This window comes from Manihot esculenta, chromosome 9, assembly GCF_001659605.2.
Source record: "Manihot esculenta cultivar AM560-2 chromosome 9, M.esculenta_v8, whole genome shotgun sequence".
NCBI lineage: Eukaryota > Viridiplantae > Streptophyta > Magnoliopsida > Malpighiales > Euphorbiaceae > Manihot > Manihot esculenta.
This window is the reverse complement of record NC_035169.2, coordinates 34,489,263-34,511,084: the sequence shown is the minus strand read 5'-3', so window position 1 is coordinate 34,511,084 and position 21,822 is coordinate 34,489,263. Positions and strand designations below refer to the sequence as shown.

Genomic DNA, 21,822 nt, shown 5'->3' with positions numbered 1-21,822 from the left:
AAAAAAAATAAAAAAATAGAGATAGGGTTCTCCAGAATTGTCTTGTATATATGCATATAATTTGGACAAAATCTGAATCCATCATTAACACTATAAACATCACATCCACCAATTTCTTCTTCTTTTCGCTCACCATTTCTCTAAATGAAAATTTTATCTAAATTTATATTTATCCCTTTATTTTTTAAATAATAAAATAATTTAATCTCTATATATGATATTCATGTATAAGAATTAAATTATTTAATAATTAAAAATTAAAAAATATATATTACTTTATAAAAATTAAAAAGATTAAATATAATACAAATCAAATTGAAAGGTAAAATGACTTCGTGGACAAATTATGTAAAAGGATTAATAACTTAGGATGGCATGGTTGTAATTTTAAATGGATTGAAGGGCCTTTGAACATTGAAGCTATTAAACGGCAGGGCAAAAAAAAAAAAAGCGCAAAAGCGATGGGACATAACCTGGAAAAGAAAAGAAAAAAAAAAAAAAAAAGGAAAAAATAAAAGAAGATAGCAGAGAGCGCTTAGAGCGAGCAAGGGACTAAAAACTGCAAAAAACATCCGAAACAAAAGAACTCAGAGAAAAGAGTAAGAGAGACGGAGAGATCTGAGTTGGAGACCGAGTGAAGCCCGAGTTAGGTCACGTCACGCCATCGTCTTTGCAGCATTAATAAGCAGTGAAGATCCTGACCGTTAGATCTCATTCGTGTCAACCATCTGATTCTTCTCTCTCTCTCTCTCGTTCACGCTGCATCTAAGAATTTGAAGCTAACAAGCCAAACAATTCAAAGGGAAACACTAAAAAGCTGCAATTAAGAAACTGAACGATCAGGTCGGGTTTCGGGTGGTTGTTTTTCTCGTACGACTGGGTGATGTTTCAGGTAATTGCTTACGGACATACCTAAATTTTTGTAGTTTGGTTACTGAGAAAATCGAGGGATAGGGAAAATAGAAATTCTGGATCGTATATTTTTGGTTATTTTCCTTTGGGAGGGAATGGAAATTGAGTTAGTTAAAGTTAGTTACTCGTGTCGGGATTCAGCTTAGCATCGGTTTGCTTGTTTAATTTTGGTTAAAAGGTGAGCGGATTTTTTTTTTCTCATATATATTTTTTGAGTGAAAATTTGTTTTCAATTCTGTTTATAGAATAACTGAACTAAGATATACTCGTGGTTGAGTGGGTAAGCTTGACACTCTTTTGAGTTTAATCGTTATTTTTCTTGAAATATTTTTCTTGTGTCTTTATCATTTCAGACTTAGACTTCGTGGAAGCTTGAATGGAGCTCAAGCTTACTTGATTAATGTGCGATTTTGTGTTTGGAAGCTGAGAAAAATTGAAGAAGTTAGGGTAATATTGAGGGAAATAAACAATACTTATCTTATGTAGCTGTTTATAGTGGAAATTTTATGATAATTGATCTCTTTCGCTTGAGTGTTGTTTGGATTCTCAGAGACCCCTAAAGTTGATTTGTGCCAGTATAGGGCTGAATAGTAGAAGCCCTAATCTACTGGGTGTTAATCTACTAAGTAAAGCCCTTTAAATTTTGTGAACTCTACTCGCCGGAAAATGGAACATACTTCATAGTTTAGAAATTGAAAGAGAAGAAGAAATATATAGAACCAAATGGAAGATATATTCAAGTACTCCCACAGTCCTGCCCACTTTGCAGTTGCACGCCGTGATTATGCAGCCCTCAAACGCATTATCTCGACCCTTCCATCTCTTGCCAAGGCTGGTGAAGTTAATACTGAAGCAGAGTCTCTTGCTGCTGAGGAAAGAGCTGATGCTGTTTCTGCTGTCATTGATCGTCGAGATGTTCCTGGCCGTGAGACTCCTTTGCACCTTGCTGTTAAATTGAGAGATCCAGTCTCTGCAGAGATTTTGATGGCAGCTGGTGCAGATTGGAGCCTGCAGAATGAAAATGGTTGGAGTGCTCTTCAAGAAGCAGTTTGCACAAGAGAGGAGCAAATTGCTTTGATCATTGCTCGGCATTACCAGCCTCTTGCTTGGGCAAAATGGTGTCGTAGGCTTCCACGAATTGTTGCTTCTGCTGCTCGTATACGTGACTTTTACATGGAGATAGCATTTCACTTTGAGAGTTCAGTTATCCCATTTATCGGCAGAATTGCCCCTTCAGATACTTATCGCATTTGGAAGCGGGGCTCCAACCTCCGTGCGGATATGACCCTTGCTGGGTTTGATGGTTTTCGCATTCAAAGGTCAGATCAGACATTCCTCTTCTTGGGAGAGGGGTATTCTTCAGAGGATGGTAATATATCTTTGCCACCAGGTTCGCTGATTGTTCTGGCTCACAAGGAAAAAGAAGTTACTAATGCTTTGGAGGGTGCTGGTGCTCAACCAACAGAAGCAGAAGTTGCCCATGAAGTGGCTTTAATGTCTCAAACTAATATGTATAGGCCAGGCATTGATGTCACTCAGGCAGAGCTTGTTCCTCATTTGAATTGGAGGAGGCAAGAGAGGACAGAGATGGTTGGAAATTGGAAGGCCAAAGTTTATGACATGTTTCATGTAATGGTGAGTGTGAAGTCAAGGCGGGTTCCAGGTGCAATGACTGATGAGGAGCTTTTTGCTGCGGATGATGAAGAAAGGGTAGCAAATGGTGCTGACAATGATGAGTTTGATGATGTATTGACAGCCGAGGAGAGGAAACAGTTGGATACTGCACTTCGTATGGGGAATGCAGATGGTCTTGGTGAGGATGAGGAATCTGGGGTCGTCGAGTACCAAGAAAATGGATCTGGAGGTTCTTATGAAAATGGGGAAGCTAATGGTTCCAGTAAAGAGAAGAAGAGTTGGTTTGGTTGGAAGAACAAAGGTTCAAAGAACAATAATGATGATCCTGAAGACTCAAAAATCTTGAAGAAGTTCTCAAAGTTGGCGCCTGAAGGTGGGAACCAGAAATCTGTTGATAATCGAAAATCATCTGAATTTTCTAGGGAGGATTTGGGGGATTCCAAGAAGGGAAAGGATAAAGGCAGCAAGAAGAAAAAGAAGAAGGGGGTCAGTAGTGAGTCTAAGCATGAGAGTGAATATAAGAAGGGTTTAAGACCTGTCTTGTGGCTGACACCAGATTTTCCTTTGAAAACTGAGGAACTCCTGCCTTTACTTGATATATTAGCCAACAAGGTCAAAGCTGTTAGGAGGCTTAGGGAGCTTTTGACTACTAAATTACCTCAGGGGACATTTCCTGTCAAGGTAATCCATCTGTTTATTTTATTGTTCTTTCCTGCAATGCCTGCACTGTTAGCATTTGTTTCATCAGTGGGGAATTTCCATTTATTTTCTGAGATTTATGTTTATATTTATATTCTGCTCTTATTATGGTAATAAGCATGTGTCTTTTTTTTTTTTTTTTAATATTTCATGGACTTTTTTTTTCCTCCTATTTCTGTTGGTGCATTCTCTTCCTTTTTCCTTTCCCCTTTGTTTGGTTTGCACATGCTGGAAAGGGGGGGGAGGGGGGGAATGTTTTGGAACAGTCACAAACAGTGATGTTGTCACTTGGGCTGGAGTGATCTGTAGATTATGTATGCTTTTGAGTTCAAGCAATTTCCTGGGAGGATCTCAGTGTAGTGAAAGACGGTGAGAAGTGCTGTTTCCTATGATTGGAAACTTATCATAACCAACCATCTTACTTGAATATAATAATCTAAATCTTGGAGCAAATGGCCCTTGTGTCCTTAATAAGCTCTACATCATCATGAATTCGTAACATCTTTAGCTTATCAAAATATGATTACTGCTTAGTACTTTTTATGCAGGCTTGTTTTTAGCAGTATAAATATATTTTGAATTACTACACTTTTTCATACTCTGAGGAAAGTGTGCAGTCATGTTTAAGAAAAAATAGAGAATGTGGTCTAACACAACTTTCTGTCTCCCTGATCTAGAATAAATATTTGCTTATGCTAATTAATTTGTTGTTGGTTTTATTATTGGAAGCAATCTAATCATCTATAGTAACATACGGAGTAGTACCCAACATTGCCTACAGACGTGTCTTATCTCTCATGGCAAACTGACAGGTTATCACACATTAGCTGTCCTTGTTCTGTAATTTTCATGTGTTGAAAACTGTTTAAAGTTGTACAACATTAGTCATAATAATAATTGTGGTGTTTCTCTGTCCAAATCAGTTTTGATACACTGGCTACTGGCACGGTAATCTAATTATCTATAGTAACATATGGAGTAGCACCTAACCTTGCCTACAGACATGTCTTACCTCTCATGGCAAACTGATGGGGTATCACGCATTTGCTGTCCTTGTTGTGTAATTTCCATATGTTGAAAACTGTTTTAAGTTCAATTATATTAGTCACAATAATAATTGTGCTGTTTTTCTGTCTGAACTGGTTTTGACCTACTCACTACTGGCATGGTATTTTGTTGCTTCAAACCTTGTCTTCGAATTTGGAGGTGTGTTGCACTTCAGTACTAAAATTTCAACACTTTGATAAATAGCAGGACTTGAAAGTGAAATATGCACTTACATCTAGGTGGCATATTGCTAGAGATTTGGGCCTCTACTTGGAATGTATTTTGGGCTTATATGTGTCGTGTCCAAACCATATTCCTGTTTCGCCACGTGCATTATTATGGACTTCTATTGGAGGTATTTAATTATGTAGAACCACAGAACAAAGGGAACAAAGAGGATGAGTTATTAGGTGATGTTGCCCCCCCCCCCCCCCCCCCAAAAAAAAAAAAAAAAAATGTAGCAAGAAAATTCAAGAAAGCAAGGGCAATTTCCAAAGACAATTGCATATCTTGCTCTGATACCAAATTGATGTGGATTGTGGAATCAGTAGAAGAAAGGGGATGGAAAACAAATTCTCAAATTTATTCACAAATCAGTTGAAAATCATATTAATCTCTATGAGAATACCTAGAAAAATAGCTATTTATAGTAGTAATTGTGATTCACTGATTCTACTAGTGCTCGGATTTGAAATCCCAAACAAGAAAATACTAAGCAAATTGTAATCAGGTACCAAAACCAACTTGCTTAATTAACCAAATAATATTAGAATTCCTAATTAATAGAAATCTAAAACTCCTAAGTTGCAAAAATTAATCAAAACAATTATAATGAAGTTTATTGCATTTATTGTATCATGAAGGCGTGCAGAATTATTTGCTTAGAATGAGGTGCAAGCTTAAGTCTAACCCAGGTTTCATATGACATGTTAGTTACGTTGCAAGTCCAACCTGACCCTGACTTGTGCTTTATGTGCATCCTGGCGTTTTAGCAGATAATATCCTTAATCTCATTTTTGGAAAAATTTATACAATTTCCAGTAAGCTGAATGCATAAATTGGAGAAATTTAGAGTACAACTGTTGCAGGTACATTGGTTTTATTATGCCAATTGATTATGGTGGTTTCCATATGGGTCCTATCATAATCAACAATCATAATGTATTTTTTGTACATACAATGGTTGCATTAAATAAATTCTCTATAAATCAACGCAAACTTTACTTCAGAAGTCTAGTATAGTTTTATTTGTGTGGCCAATAAATTCTTGTTCAAACCCATTATTGATGAGTTTGCTTCATTAGTGTTAAAGATACTAACACCAGTTTCTTTTATTTTCTTTTTCATTTTTCACTCATTCGCCACAATATCTCTCCTCTCTCTCTCTCTCTCTCTCTCTCTCAAGATGGTTCTTACCTATAATTAGACAAAATTGTTAAAATGCCATATCAATATCATTATAGCAATTTCTCTTGTTCTTATGCACGCATGTAAAATCCAGGTTTCATAGATACAATAATAGAGGTAAGATGTTTAATGTGTCAAAGAAAAGTTCAGGTGTTATGAGATCTTATGATAAAATTGTAAGGAGTAATTTATGTATTCGGTCATTTCTGTTCCTATCACACTTCAAATGTGAAGTTACTTTATGCAGTAACATAGGTGCTAAATGAGCCGTTTTTTTTATCATGCATGTCCTTGTTGCAAAATTCTTGCCTAATTTTAGTGCAAATTGAACTGCATTTTGATTTTTTTTTTTATATTAATGGTATGAATAGTTTTATCAACCTGAAAAACTGGTATGATATACATCCAGATTCTGGTCATTAACATACTCTGGAAGAGGATTTCCTTGTGGTACAAAGGTATACAGTATACGCTGCATTCAAGTACTGGGCTATGAAGAGCATAATAATTTCTTATTTCCTTCAATGCAGGTTGCCATCCCCATTGTCCCAACTATTCGGGTGCTTGTTACTTTCACAAAATTTGAGGAGCTTCAGCCAGTAGAGGAGTTCTCAACCCCCCTCTCCAGCCCAGCACACTTCCAGGATGCCAAATCCAAGGAAGCAGAAGGGTCGACGTCCTGGATTTCATGGATGAGAGGGAGTCGTGGTGGGCAATCAAGTGATAGTGATAGTCATAGATACAAGGATGAGATTGACCCATTCGATATACCGTCAGACTATACTTGGGTTGATGCCAATGAAAAAAAGCGCCGCATGAAGGCCAAGAAATCCAAGAGTAAGAAACATAGGAAACAGGCAGCAGCCAGAGGTGGGGATGGCGGAGCGCTTCAATTGAGTGAAGATGTGGAAGAATAATTGGATAAACTATCCAAGGGCCTTTGCCACTTCAAAATCCTTTCAAGGGAAAAGAGAAGACACGACTCTGCTTGCACATCTGACCTTTATTCTTGTTCCGAGTCACACACTGGATGATTTTACAGAAATCTGCTAGGAATCACTTCTCGTTGATTATGAAGACTGCCGTCTTCTAGTGTTATTGTACTGTTATGTGATGAAATTGAAGAGGAGCAATGTCTCCCCGCCTTTTTCCCACCTTTAATATCTTTTTCTCATTCCCTTTTTTTAAAGGACTTTAATCATTGTATCATAATCAGTTGATTATCAAGCTTACACTTCTGTGATTGATATTATTTTCCCTTGATCATTTTGACATGCATTGTTTGTTTTGAATTGGAGAAATGGTGGAATTTCTTTTTCTTTTTCCTTTTATTTATTTTTATCACTATGCTTTGCGTTCGAAGAAAGAAGGTAAAATTTTAAGAGAATGCACAAAATACCTAAAGAAAGTTCTAACTCTATTGTAAATTTTGCTATATTTTGCAGTCTTGCAATATAATTTTCTTACATACATAAAGAAATATTACAGATAAACCATCAGGGTCAAATTTTTACTGGCTAAAAAATTTCAAACCCTAAAGAGTATCAAATTAGTTGTGATATTCAAAAGAAACAAGTGGTGATTAGTTAAAACTCAAATGCCAAAAGAATTTAAATCATTGAGTCGACCAAGACTAACAGGGTTTATTGGGTCCAAATTAAAATACCATGACGCTCCAACTAACCGCAAATTTTGCTGAAGTACCAAATTGACTATTAGAGAATACTTCCAAGAACTTAACTAAGAGCCTTCAGCCTTTCTATTACTTACTTTTGTCAAATTGAGTAATTTATAATTTTTTATTTTTTATTTTTTTATGTAGTTTGAAAGTTCAATTCAATTCCATATGCACTTCAGTTTTAATATTTAAAATATTTCAGTTTCAATTTACTGTAAAATTTTATTTAATCTTTTTATTTTAAAAAATTTGATTTTGTATTTTGTTGTACAAACCTTTTAGTCCGTTTAGTTTAAATAAAATTTTTTATTAACCAATATATATAAAAGTAATACCAAATTAAATAGTTTAAAATTTAAAAATAGAAAAATTATGTAATTATATTTTTTAAATTATAAACACTGAATAAAATTTAAACTAACGCAAATATTATATAGTAATCAGAACAAATATGCAATGACCAATTAATATATTTTTTAATAAAAAAAAGTATATAATTAACTTTACTAGAATAAAAGGAATAAATACTAAATTTTACGACACAAAACAAAATCACTTTAACTAGATTATGGTGAGACCTCAAAAGTTCAATTTTCATTACTTGAAAATTTTTTTGATGAAATGGAGTTGAGTAGGTAATCCATGGAAATTAACTTATCAAGATTAATTTTTTAAATACACAAGCCATTTTAAATTTAATTATTATTATTTAAGTAATATTCAAATCCATTTGATTTTATATATTTTAATAAATAATTTTTATTTACATTTTTATTTATGCTTTTATTTTAAAAAGTTTACTATTAGGTAAAATATTTAAATTTTACTCTTTAAAAAAATCTTATTATTATTATTTTAATTCAGACATATTAATTTTAGAGTGCAATTTTATCATAATTTTGAAATCAACATTTGAAATTCATTTTTTTTTTTGCATACATGAAATCCAATCATTGAATGAAAATATATTTAATATTTCTACTGAATATTGAAATTCATGTGTCAAAAATTGAATTTTAGACGTTGATTTCAAAATTAAATTAAAAATTGCTTGTAAATTAAAAAGTCAGCAGGAGAAATGCAAGATTAAAAAGTGCACAATAAATATATTATTTATTTATTTGTATGATTTGAATCAGAATCATATTGTTCTATGAATAAAATTAAATTAAATTATGATATTTAGTTATCTCTGTTATTTGAACCATCTTCGATCTTTTATAAATTTTCTATCTACAAAGTTAAAAAAGTTTTTAGTTTAATATTTTAATTTATATCTCACAACTTGGTAAACAGAATAATATTTATGTATAACAAATTACGAATTGAAATACATATATTTAATTTAATTAAAAATATTTAGCTTAATTTTATTTTTAATTAGTATCTTGATAAATAATGATAATTTTTAAATTCTATACTGATATGAAAATTATATTATAATATATTATTTTCACATAAAATTAAATCTCAAATTTTAAAATAAATCACATGTATCTAAAAATTGATAAAATCATTGAGTTTTTTTTTATATATATATTTTTTCCTAAGCTAAATAGTGTTATACATTCAATTAAAAATAATTAATTATGGTAGAAAACAATAAATACTGTTAAGTAAGAAAACCTACTTGCAAGTGAGGCAAGAATCGGAGATCCCAAGTTGTCGGTGGTTTAATGTTTCTTGGGATTAAGGATTACTTTTGACATATCCAACTTAATTTAATTTTTAATCATTAAAAATAATATTTGAATATATTATTCCAAATTAAATAAATTTATCATTTTTATAATGAAATACTAAAATTTTTATCTACTGAGTTTACTTATTAAACTATAATCAGCGATGTATATTGAAATTAATCAATAAAAACAGATATTAAATTGAACATTTTGAATTTCTTTTTTAATCAAAAAATGAAATTTTGATTTTTTTTTTTTACTAGACAAACAATAATAAAATATTGCTACAATAAAATTAAAAAAATAAAAACACGTATGCCACCTAACACGTGACTCTGTAGCCTCCGTGTCAGGTGGGTCCATGCTTCCTCCTTGCAAATGGCTTCCAAGATCAAATCTACAGGCTCTTCTAAATCTAAGGAAACCAGCTACTTGCTATTTTCTTCCTTCCTTGATTTTTTTTTTTTAAATTATATATTTAAAAATGGAATCATATAATAATTTTATGATAAGTTGAATGGAGACATTAGCTTTCAAATATAACTAAATCAATAAGGACAAAGACTTTAGGCGAAGTCTTTCTGTTTAGATTTATAAAATTGATTAATGATTTTCCTGGAAGACAAACAACTGCATGTGAGTAGAACTTTCCATGGAGATGCATCTTCACTCCTACAAGAAGCATAAATCTGATTCCAATCTCTGTAACAAATCAAACCCTTGTTTCTGAAGCAAAAAAAGAAATGTCTGAAAACATCATTCCAGTGATTACAGGAGAAAATGGCAGAAAGAAATTGAAATGTGAGATTAGCCACAGCAGCAAAATTCAAGGCACTGCTATTCTTCAGACCAAGAAGAATGTTTTGAACTCTCTTCATGAACTCTTTGATAAACTGACGGGTAAAAAAGTTTTCCTGCAGCTCATTAGTGCCTTTAATGGCCATCCTGGTGAGATTTTGCTTTTACCTTTCATTTATGTATTTCAACAACTCCTAGTTTCTTTAATTTTCTGGGAAACTTTCATCAAGTTACTGTGCCGATGTCTTGCAGAAGATGGGCTTAGAGGGAAAACAGGGCGTCCTGCATACTTGGAGAAGTGCAATACTACTCTACCTGCGGCTCCACTTCAAGAAGGCGAAGTCCAATTCCAGATTAGCTTTGATTGGGAAGAGGAAATTGGAGTTCCAGGAGCATTTACTATAAGAAATGATCATCATGGTGAATTCTTCCTTAAGTCTCTCACACTTGAACATGTTCCTGGTCATGGTTCCATCCACTTTGATTGCCACTCATGGGTTTATCCTGCCAAATTTTACCAGAAAGATCGTGTCTTCTTCTCTAACAAGGCAAGAAAATCTTGTAATTTCTGTTCATGTCAAATAGTATCTACTGAAACAGCAGCATATTTGTGGGAGATCTGTTTCTTGTACCTCTCTGTCAAGAGACGACTCCATTTATAGTAGCAACATGTTATGTTAATAATGCTCAAGTTTATATTAATGGTGCAGACATACCTTCCTTATAATACTCCAGTGCCACTGCGAAAGTACAGAGAAGAAGAGCTGGAGAATTTAAGAGGAGATGGAAAAGGAGAGCTCCACGAAGCTGACAGGATTTATGACTATGCTTATTACAATGACCTTGGAGATCACAAACATGTCCGTCCAGTTCTTGGAGGGTGTCTCGATCGCCCTTATCCTCGCAGAGTGAGAACAGGCCGGGGACCTGTGGATTCAGGTTAGAGCTTGTAATAATCCTTTGAGAAAGCTGAGATTAGTGTATCATTAAAATTGTGACATTTTCTTGTGCAGATCCTCGTAATGAGAGCAGGCTGCCTCTTCTTAAGAGCTTAAGCATTTATGTGCCAAGGGATGAGCGATTTAGTCTCTCCAAGAATGAAGACTTCCTTCTTAACTCATTCAAAGCTTTAACTCAATTGAGTGGACCTGAGCTAAAATCTCTATTTGATAAAGAGTTTTACTCCTTCAAAGATGTGTTAACTCTTTATACAGAAGGAATCAAGCTACCTGATGGCCCTTTGCACGCTAGCCTGGAGATGATTAACATGATATTTGGAAGTGGCAGGAAATTTCCTTCGCCTCAAGTGATTCAAGGTATTGTGTTTTATTTGGCATTCAAATTGTGCAAAGATGTTGGGAGTTATGTCTTTTGTGTTGGTTGAATTTTGGATATATTTTTCATGGGTCGAGTTATAAATGGACTCAAAGTCCAGTACATCCAACCTAGACGTTCACCTTACGGTTAAACCTCTTTCGTTATCTTATATTGTGCTTGTGTGATTGCGTTTTGTGTGCCTGTTACAACAGTTTAATACTTGCCCCTTTATTTGGTATTCTTTCCTATACCGCTCAATTTTGATGTTCTAATATTTGGAACAGCTGATGAGTCTGCATGGAGTTCTGATGAGGAATTTGCCAGAGAACTGCTAGCTGGTGTAAATCCTGTTAGCATTTGCCGTCTTGAGGTTAGCAGAAGCTCCCTTGGAAAAATTTTCCTTCTGCTATTAAGAACGTACAAAAAACAATAAAAGAGAAATTTGGTTTGCAGGAATTTCCTCCAAAAAGCAAGCTAAACCATGAACGATTTGGTGATCAGAACAGTTCAATAACAAAAGAGCATATAGAGAATAAATTACATGGAATGATTATAGAAGAGGTAACTTTTCCTTTTCACATCACAATTCAATTTATTAGTCTGTTTATGTTTGATAATATGTCATAAACAAAGTATTTTGGTGGAACAGGCAATAGAGAAGAACAAGTTATTCATATTGGATTACCATGATGTGCTGATGCCATTTTTGAGGCTGATTAATGAAACTTCCACAAAGGTTTATGCAACAAGAACACTCCTTTTCTTGAAAGAAGATGGAACCCTGAAGCCACTTGCAATTGAATTAAGTTTGCCTCATCCTGGGGGAGATCAATTTGGAGCAGTAAGCAATGTATACACCCCTGCTGAACATGGAATTGAAGGCTCCATCTGGAAACTGGCTAAAGCTTATGTGGCTATAAATGACTCAGGATTTCATCAGCTGATTAGTCACTGGTACGAGTTTCAGATTTGGAATAAAGCTGACCTGTAACATGTATGCAAATTCAGTTTCCTAATTAATTGCGTTTATAACTTGTGTCATAGGTTGAGAACACATGCAGTGATTGAACCATTTGTGATTGCAACAAATAGGCAGCTAAGTGTGCTGCATCCAGTTTATAAGCTTTTGCATCCTCATTTCCGCGACACGCTGTATATAAATGCACTAGCTAGGCAGGTACTCATTAATGCTGAAGGAGTGTTGGAGGCTACTGTTTTTCCTGGAAAATATTCCATGGAGATGTCTTCTGCAGTTTACAAAGACTGGATTTTCACCGATCAAGCACTGCCTGAAGATCTGAAGAAGAGGTAACTAAATCCTAGTCTAATCCACACCGACAAAGGACTAATACATGAACTTGCATGCAACCGAGACAACCTAATAGTTTGATTTGTTTGATAACATGTCACTCATTGTCTTGTTTTAATTCATCTAGAGGAATGGCGGTTGAGGATGAGAATTCACCAAATGGTCTTCGCCTGATGATAGAAGACTACCCGTTTGCTGTTGATGGGCTTGAGATATGGTCAGCAATCAAGAAATGGGTTAAACAATATTCTTCCTTTTATTACAAGACAAATGACATGGTTAGACAGGATTCTGAACTCCAATCCTGGTGGAAAGAAATCCAAGAGAAGGGTCATGGTGACAAGAAAGATGAACTATGGTGGCCCAGGATGCAAACTTGTGAAGAACTAATAGAGATATGCACTATCATCATATGGATAGCTTCTGCTCTTCATGCAGCTATCAACTTCGGACAATATCCTTACGGCGGTTACCTCCCTAACCGGCCCACCATAAGTCGCAGGTTGATGCCTGAAAAAGGTTCTGCTGATTTCAAGGAGCTTGAGTCCAATTTTGAAGAGGCTTTCTTCAAAACTGTCACTGCCAAGCCACTGGCACTTCTTGGCATTTCTCTGGTAGAAATTCTGTCAATGCATTCAGCAGATGAGGAATATCTTGGGCAGAGAACACCAGGATGGACTTCAGATGCAGAACCACTGCAAGCTTTTAAGAAATTTCAGGAGACGCTGGAAGGAATTGGGGACAGAATCTTGGACAGGAACAGAGATACAAGATTAAAGAACCGTAGTGGACCTGTCAATGTGCCATACACCCTGCTCTTTCCAGCAAGCGAAGAAGGACTTACAGGGAAAGGCATCCCCAACAGTATCTCTATTTAAAATTACTCTGCAAGGATTCTTGTTTGTATTTTTGCTCGTTTAGATGTTCTTCACTATGCCGATGAATAATGAGAACGAATCAATTAGTCGTCTTTTTTCTTATTTTGATCGATTTGCTTATGGGTTATTAAGCTTAATTTAATGATATTTATGTAAATTATTCTTCATCTTCTTCTAATAACTTAGTTACTAAAATATTATTTGGCTGGTTTATGGGAAAATCTTGATTAGAGGCATCAGGAGGTGGATAGTTTGATTTTGATGTGTGATATTAGTCATATATTTAATAACTGTGGTTATTAGTTTTTTTAGTATTAGTTAATTATAACTATTGTTATAATTTTATTTTATTATAAGAAATTAAGTACATGATCTTATAATCACAGTAAACAATGAAAAGGTAGTTTTTAGTTTATATAATTTATAATTACTCCTGAGATGTTGCAGTCCAATTCTATCTGAAATTCCTGAGCGCACGAAGTTAAAGTTCAGAAAATGCATTATTCAATTGGAAATTACAAATTCTTTTAACAGTCAACAATGCACAAACATATATACAGCCTCCATCTTCTAGCAACAATCCCTAATTCAATTTAAACCTAGCAACACTCCCTAATTCAATTTAAACCTAGATTGGAAACGTCAACAGTCAGGAAACTCATTCCATCTTCCCATTCTGGCAAGATGGAAAAATCAATCAAGACCTTAAAGTTCCAAAATTTCCTTGTTTCCAGGCTTAATAAATGACATCTAGGGTAACTAAACTGTCATTTGCATAAGAGATCAACAGAATGCAGAGTAATGTTGTTCATAATGCAGTTTCATCAGCTCTTGGTCGCTTTGCTGATGCTGGACTAGATTCATCATCTTTTGGGTCAAGACTCTTATCAGTTGTGTTTGCTAAAGACTTGTGCTTTCTGCTTACACTTGGGGAGCTCTCTTCCAGTGCAACACGGCTTTCGCTTCTATCACCCACAAGTTTGGCATGATCCGGCTCTGATACTTGTATTTTATTATTATCAGATGGCTGCACTGCATTTGACTGTGGGACCAAAGGATCATCATCCATGGAGGAGGAAGAAGGGTTGGACTTCTCATCCTCCATCTTTCTTTGTTTCTCAAACATCATTTGAAGATATCTTCCCTGTTGCTCGATTCTCAACTGTAAATTTCTCTGGATCTGAGGATAAAATAACAAAATAACAGTATATATCACAAATCTGTAAACTAGTCTCCGTGCATGCATATGTTGCTTTTGTGCATATATTTAAACTAGTCATTTGCCCACGGGCTATTAAATATTTTAAATTATAATTATATAAAATTACAATGTAAGTTTAGTTTTTTAATTATATTTTTATGGTTTAAATTTATTGATTCAACAAGAGATAAAAGAAAAATTATAATCAAATGGTAAAAATTTATCTAAATAATTTCATTGTTGCCCATAATATGCATAAACAAAATGAGCCAATACATAGTCTTTTTAATGTCTGGTGAAATGCATAGGGAAAAATGAATAGGCATGTACATTAATGACGTATTAAACCCTCCATTTCCTATACTATTATTAATTTATTTTGTTAAAGACTAAGAAATCAAAAAGTCATGTACTAGTAAATAGTAGAAATATGATCCAATAAGATGTCACCACTTGGCAAATAGATGGGTTTCCACTTGGCAATATTGTATTAACCTTTGATATAGACATATAGATATTCTGAAACATATCTAGGCTCATTTATCATTAAGCTCCTCCCTGACCCATTGTATTGAGAACCTCAATTTTGAATAGTAATCCATTTCTTAATATCTTGGGTATAATTTGCTAACTTAAACGATCGTTTGTTCACTTAAAACTTTTTTATATTATTATTATATAACATTATTTTATAAAATAATATTTCCTTTTATATAAATCCATTCCACTACTAAAAAAATAAAACATTTTCTCTAAAATTTTAAATTCAAAATAATAATTAAACACAAATTCATGCACTATCAAATCCGATTGCAATAAAGAAAATTAAAAATTTTAGTACTTATTATTATATATAATAATAAATTCTATTTAATAAACTATATTTTTAAAAAAACAAAATTTATTAAACTATGACATGACAATGGCGGCAGCGGTAGAAGAATCATATGCTTTATTACAATATCCTCCAACTATCCTTATCTATGTCAATTTCAAAATCTAAGTATATTAATGATGTTGGACGAACACTACTTTGTAATATTTGTAATATTAAGTACGACTTCACAACAATTATGTATAAATATATTTTACTATTAAAAAAGACTAAAATGAATAGGATGATCTCTCCAAAATATCTACATCACTCTGTCATCCAACTTCAATATAGTCAAGAGGGTTGAGTTGCTGTCGAGAATAGTACAACTATGTATCTCATGCTAAATACTAAGAAAATTATAAAAAAGAAAATTTTCAAAACAAGACAGGAGAGAGATGTGTGAAGAAATATATGAAATAGAGATTGAGCTAATGGGTTTTATACAATATATTAATAATATAATATATTAAAAATAGTAGGACATTAAAAAGGTTATATAATAGTGATAATAAATATAATAAAATTTGTATTTATTATATTATAAAGTAGTAGAAAATCAAAACATCATATTATTAGTGATTAAAAAATAATAAATTATATTTATTACAATAAATATAATAAAATTATATTTATTATATTAAAAAGTAGTAGAAAATCAAAAAGTCATACACTGAAGGGTGATTAAAAAAATAATAAATTGCATTTACTACATATACATTAATTATTATTTTATATAGAAATAAAATTAAAAATGTATAAAAAATTATAAATATATTTGCGCATAAATATTTAGGATTAATTGTGTCATCTGTCAAACTCTCATGGACCTATTTTAAAGTTGTAGAAAATTAAAAAATCACATTCTAATAATAACGAAAGGAAATTTAGATATGCCGCTTGGCATAAATTGATGAAGTTAAGTATGTCACTTGTCAACTTCTCCCCCAGCTTTATATGTAGATATATATATATAGATCAGTTCTTACTAAAAGTTAGCAGAGAAATGAAACGAAGCACTACAAATTTAAGTTTTCATTGACGATTCCTAGAAAAGGAAGCAAGAGGACGAGTGAATCACATGAGAGCTATAGCAAAGCTTAACTTGAACATGAAGTGAAGTTAATTAAAAATTTCATGCTTAGCTGTACTTGAAAGCTAACAGGCTTTACAAGAAGACAAGGTACCCAAATTTGATATTATACAGGTTTTCAAAAAGAAGTGAATCAATGCCAAAATGTTATGAGTAAGAAAAAACAGTCTTTGAGTATAGCCTTAATTAAAGTTAATTACTATTTAGGATACCACCAAAACGCAAGAGACAGAAATCCGAGTTCGAATACCAATAGCATACCTCAAGCTGTTCATGGAGTTGCTTCTGAACTTCCATTTGCAATCGCAATGCTTCAGTGATCCCTATGCTCCTGTTTTGAACCAAAGATCAGCATAAAATTCGCTCAATGTTCTGTTTGTCTAACGAATGAAACAAAAAATAATAATTGCAAGAGTAGCTAATATGACATAAGGAGTTATAACACATACTGCCCTGTGTAACCTACGTTCAGCATAAAAGAGCCAGTCCACATACTAGGAGTAGCTATTAACGCATGAGGATTGAAATTACTTTAAACCTCCACGCAAACATTCTCAATACAAATAGAAGCAGACATCCATTTGAAAAGATCATGAGAGATGCTCGTGAAAAGAAATTATTATAGATCATTCGCACACAAGTTACTTGAAATGAAACTGACTGGGAGAAATGAAAATAGAAGAGAGAATGCAACATGCTCCGGAAGAATGAAGTAATTAATTGAACGAGAGCATACAGATTTTTTTCGCTTATCTCTGATACAAAATCAAGTATATCATTTAGACTAGCACATTGGGTTGGGATGATTGGAAGGAAAGAAAAAGAAACGGGAGGAAACGGTACTACTCCATTCTGGGTTTAGGTAGACATGCGCATGAGGAAGAAGGATATCAACTTTAACCTCCTTCTTGGCTAAAACTCATCCAATCAAAGGTTAAAATATTGGAGTCAAAAAAGACCAGAAAGCAGGTTAATCCATTGTACTTGCAAAATCAAATGGACCCATGACCCATTTTACACAAGTTTCTCTATAAGCAAAATGACTAGAAAATCATTGTTCCGCACATCATCTAACAAAGAAAAGGGAAAACAAAAATCCTTCTAGCTCACTCTTCCTTAATTTCTATCTATCCTCAATACTTCCCCCAACCATATAAAGCGTAGAAAGAAAGGCGCTCAGATTTCCTTTTATTTTTCTTCACCATAAAATGTAAAGAATATAATTTGAAAAAAAAAAACTATAATGATGATCTAGTAAACTAATATCAATGTTTCTGCTAGCCTCTTTGAGGAAGTCTAGTAATTGTACATAGAGGTACAGCCACATGGAAATTGTTCCACTTAAAGGCAAAGTGTTGCAAAAAAAAAAAAATGAAAGGGCCTTGAATCATCACTAATAATCTATAGATATAAATTTTAGGCATATAGCTGAACTTACAGTATCACAATTTCTCAAATATAATGTTAGTAAGCTCTTCAACCAAAAACAGGAGATAATTCATTGCGGGTCTATTGGTGAAGGAAAGAACTTACGTTTTCAAGTCTAAAGATTTCATTTCATCAATGGAACTCAACTTGTTCTCTGAAGTTCCTGAAAAATGGAGAGAACTACCATCTTGAAACAATTGAAATGAAGAATAAAACTCATTCAGAAACTATGTAGAAGAAGTAGGAGAGAGGGATTCCATGAGAATAGTGCATTGCATTCTTCTATAATATTGAATATGAAAAATATGGTAAACGAACATAACAAATAAATGCAAATAAGATTAAATTTCAGCTAAAGTACACATATTGAGAGGCAAGCAAATGACACATCAGAATGAAGAAAAAGGAGCTAGTCAGAGTTACCTTCAGATGCCTCTGGTTTATATCTGGCCGTTCTGTATTTCTGAAATTTAAAAAATGTACTACCTAAATCAACAACCTTATAACTAGCTTCTGAAAGGAGACTAAGAAAGAAAAAAGAGATGGTCAAATGTTCAAGATGAACAAAAATTCACATACCTGCAGGTGGCTTTTAACATGGTAAATGGTCAAGCCTTCAACATTCATGAGCTTTAGAACACCCTTCGGAGTTGCTCCTGTAATTTAAAGCTCTTAGTAAACATGATAACAATTTTTCAGGAGCTAAGATTTATAAATAGCACACTATAACCAAGAGAACTACGAACGTTCACTTCCACCAAGCTTATTGACAGCTTCTACAAAAGTCTCATGAAGTTCTGGTGTCCAACGCATTCGCGGTTTTGTTGGGGGTGCAGTACAAGTTGGGTTAGCAACAGTATATGGTTCTCCATTATTTAAATGCTGATGCTGATGTATTTGGGGTTGATGCACTGGGATCTCAGAAGATAATTTCAGCACCTGATAAGACAAAAGAAAAGGATATTTGGCAGCTCAACAGCTGGTTCAGATAGTTATAAACCAATACTATAATACAAAATGAAGGTAATAATCTTAGAAATTAAATTAATCATTTGTCAAACAAACTTTGCCAGACCAGAAACTCTAGCGGTAGCCTTTACTATTTCACAGCTGAAGTTCTATACAGCTACCCAAGCATTGAATTTTCCATTTATTTTTGAGATAGAATAGTTTTACTTTGCAACATCAAATGAGATGTATGCCTCAATATAACATTAAATTTACTGCATGCATATATATACTAAACCATATTATACAGAGGACCAACCTTTTGTTTGACATCTGTTGCATTAGAATCATTGAGAAGATCACTCCAATTTGGTTCAAGATTATCATCAACAGAGATCAACTGATCTGCCCACTCATGCCAATCTGTTCTCTTAGAAAGATCCTCAGATGTAATGACACCAATATTGCTTTCCACTTGACCATTCTCAACAGTGACATTTTCAGGAAAATCAAGCAAGTCATGAAGTGGATCCATAGACCAGGACATATCTTTATGTTCTTCTGAGTGATTAATCAGTGCTATGGATAGCTCTTCAGGATGGGAAGAATGGCTTCGTGCTACTGGCAAGGTTCCACGATTCCTTGATGACAGATAAATAAAGGGAGAATTTTGAGACTGCCCACCTCGTGGTGAAACCAAAGAATCATTTAATTCATTAGGAAATGTTGAAGATGATGAAAGCAAGTGTTTAATTGTTCCACTATTTGGACCCAATGGAGATGACTGTTGGTTTACCGGATCTCGCATCAGTTCCCTTTCTGAAGCAATCTGAAAAGAATCAGGCAATTTGGGGTACTTATCTTCTAGAGGAGTTGGAAGAACTGGAAAAGAGGAAGACATGGCTAGTCAATTTCTTAGTCCCTGATCCCTGAGCATATAAAGCACAGCACACATTCATTATGGCTGTATGCATAGAATCGAAAACAGTGTCAACAACACAACCACTTGCTGCAAACCTAAACGTCAACAACTCAATACAAAAAACAATTTGTTGTGTGTAGTATTGCATTAATAGCAGACAACACCACTCAAAATTGGAATTTTGGAATATGCAAAAAGAAAATCTCAAAGATGCAGCAAATTGGAAAATTTTCTCGCAACACTCGAAAATTAACAAGCCTACTTTATTACCATGATTGGTATCCTCTATTAGCTACACATGGAGAGGCAAATTTGATAAGAATGACACACATATTGACTGTCAAAGTAGACCAAAGTAAATATGAAACAGTGAACTCATATATCTCAACATTTTAGTGCAATCAGCAGGTGATACATACATATCAAACACCATGAGCCCAAGGAAAGTATTTTCTAGGAATTGGTAATTTTGTATTACATATGTTTGAGAGAATTTTCTACTGAATGAGAATTAAATGAACCAAACTTAAGAAGAAATACAACTTATAAAAGAATGAACTGCACAACCGAAATGATGAATGCCATACAGCTTACAAACAAACAAAAACATTTTCACAATAAAATCAATAAGAAATAAGAATACAAAATCGTATCCAACCAGTTCTAAAATTTACAGAACTAAACGGCACTGCGAATCCTAACTATCAGGCAGTCTAAAGTGCTCAATACGATCACCAAAACTGACAAATTTATGCTGAAGCAAGCCAAAATTGAACTTCTAGATCACCATTAGAAACTGAAATCTATATTTATCACCACTAAAGTCAAAGAAGTGAAAAATAAAAACGCAGTAGATGAAACCATCGTGTTAACTCATCAAAACTACAATTTTTGCATCCTCCACCCCCACGCCAACTCCAACCATGACATACTCACCCAATCTATGAAAAATATAAATAAAAAAGAAGCCCCACAAGATAAAATAGATCATTCTCTATCAGGAATCAAGGCCTCACAAAAGAACACACTGAAATACACTACAGGAAACGGAAAGATGCTTTTTTTATTTTTTATTCTGGGTAGAAACCTAAACAGCTATTATCAATAAAAAAAATATGAACAATACATAAACTTGAATATCTGGAACTCAGAAAACCGAGAATTGGGTGTGGAAAAAAAAGACATACCAAAAACAGCGAAATTGAGAATTGAGTAACGACAAGCCGGTTATTGGATAAGAAGTAAGAACCCAATGTTTTGGAGGTTAAAACGCAAGCAGAGGAAGAATATCGACACACGATATGGGCTTTTCTTGTTGAATTCAGCAAATCTCCCCCGAATTCTCAGTCTCTATCCTTGTGTGCCACCCAAGGGCCAAAACGAATACGTATTTGGCTTTATGCGTCTTAGTAATGGTATCATTGAAATGAAACGTATGTCTTTGTGCTTGATAATTTTGTATGATTAACTATTAGCCGTTGATATGGTTCAGACGGTGGGATGGAAATTTTTGGTCATCTATTTTAATGGTAATGATTGGATTAGGAAGTGAACAAAGTATAGGTGTTGATGTGGGTGATTGTTAAAGGCTGCCATAGGAATAGTGGGACCCAATAAAAGTAGTGGTTTCTTTTGATACTGGGCAATAGCATTTTTCCAAATCCACTAGGCTATTTCGTTTTTATTAAACTTGGTCAACTTTTGTTGTTTTTTTGTTACCTCGTTTATCATAATTACTTCTCATAAATATATGTTTTTTTTTTAAAAAAAAAAATTTATACTTTAATTCTTAAGTATTAAATTATTGATATAATTAATAAATTAATTTTTCTAACTTTTAAAATTAAATACTTGAATTTTAAATTTTTCAACCCAAAACAATCTTTATCTATTATTTCGTTAAATTTTTAATAATAAAAATATCCATTCTCTCTTCTTCTTTTTTATTTACACAATTTAATATTTTTATTAAACTCTAATACTTAACCATAAAA

The 21,822-nt window shown here is 33.5% G+C and overlaps 3 protein-coding genes across 5 annotated transcripts; 2 read left to right on the top strand and 1 right to left on the bottom strand.

The window, feature by feature from the left end:
- Positions 1-510: 510 nt before the first annotated feature.
- LOC110623326 lies at positions 511-6,974 on the top strand. Its single transcript, XM_043959798.1, has 3 exons — positions 511-892; positions 1,266-3,228; positions 6,231-6,974. The coding sequence occupies exons 2-3, from the start codon at positions 1,636-1,638 to the stop codon at positions 6,615-6,617; spliced, it is 1,980 nt and encodes a 659-aa protein (XP_043815733.1). The 5' UTR covers positions 511-892; positions 1,266-1,635; the 3' UTR covers positions 6,618-6,974.
- Positions 6,975-9,581: 2,607 nt separating this feature from the next.
- On the top strand, positions 9,582-13,464 carry LOC110623720 (probable linoleate 9S-lipoxygenase 5). Its single transcript, XM_021768739.2, has 9 exons — positions 9,582-10,008; positions 10,111-10,406; positions 10,569-10,797; positions 10,872-11,174; positions 11,460-11,545; positions 11,629-11,736; positions 11,825-12,129; positions 12,220-12,483; positions 12,612-13,464. Exons 1-9 carry the CDS (start codon positions 9,804-9,806, stop codon positions 13,360-13,362), a joined length of 2,547 nt encoding a protein of 848 aa, XP_021624431.1. The 5' UTR covers positions 9,582-9,803; the 3' UTR covers positions 13,363-13,464.
- A 379-nt stretch (positions 13,465-13,843) lies between these two features.
- Positions 13,844-21,234, bottom strand: LOC110622976 (protein PHR1-LIKE 1). 3 transcript variants are annotated; one of them, XM_021767756.2, is made up of 8 exons: positions 21,016-21,234; positions 19,226-19,870; positions 18,705-18,897; positions 18,538-18,614; positions 18,382-18,421; positions 18,064-18,121; positions 16,792-16,861; positions 13,844-14,542 (listed from the first exon to the last, which is right to left on the bottom strand). In XM_021767756.2, the coding sequence occupies exons 2-8, from the start codon at positions 19,805-19,807 to the stop codon at positions 14,171-14,173; spliced, it is 1,392 nt and encodes a 463-aa protein (XP_021623448.1). In that variant the 5' UTR covers positions 19,808-19,870; positions 21,016-21,234; the 3' UTR covers positions 13,844-14,170. The 3 variants fall into 3 exon arrangements, with proteins under 3 accessions (XP_021623448.1, XP_021623450.1, XP_021623447.1); XM_021767758.2 differs by having other exon boundaries at positions 19,226-19,788; positions 21,016-21,233; XM_021767755.2 differs by having other exon boundaries at positions 19,226-19,835; positions 21,016-21,232.
- Between the last annotated feature and the right edge of the window lie 588 nt (positions 21,235-21,822).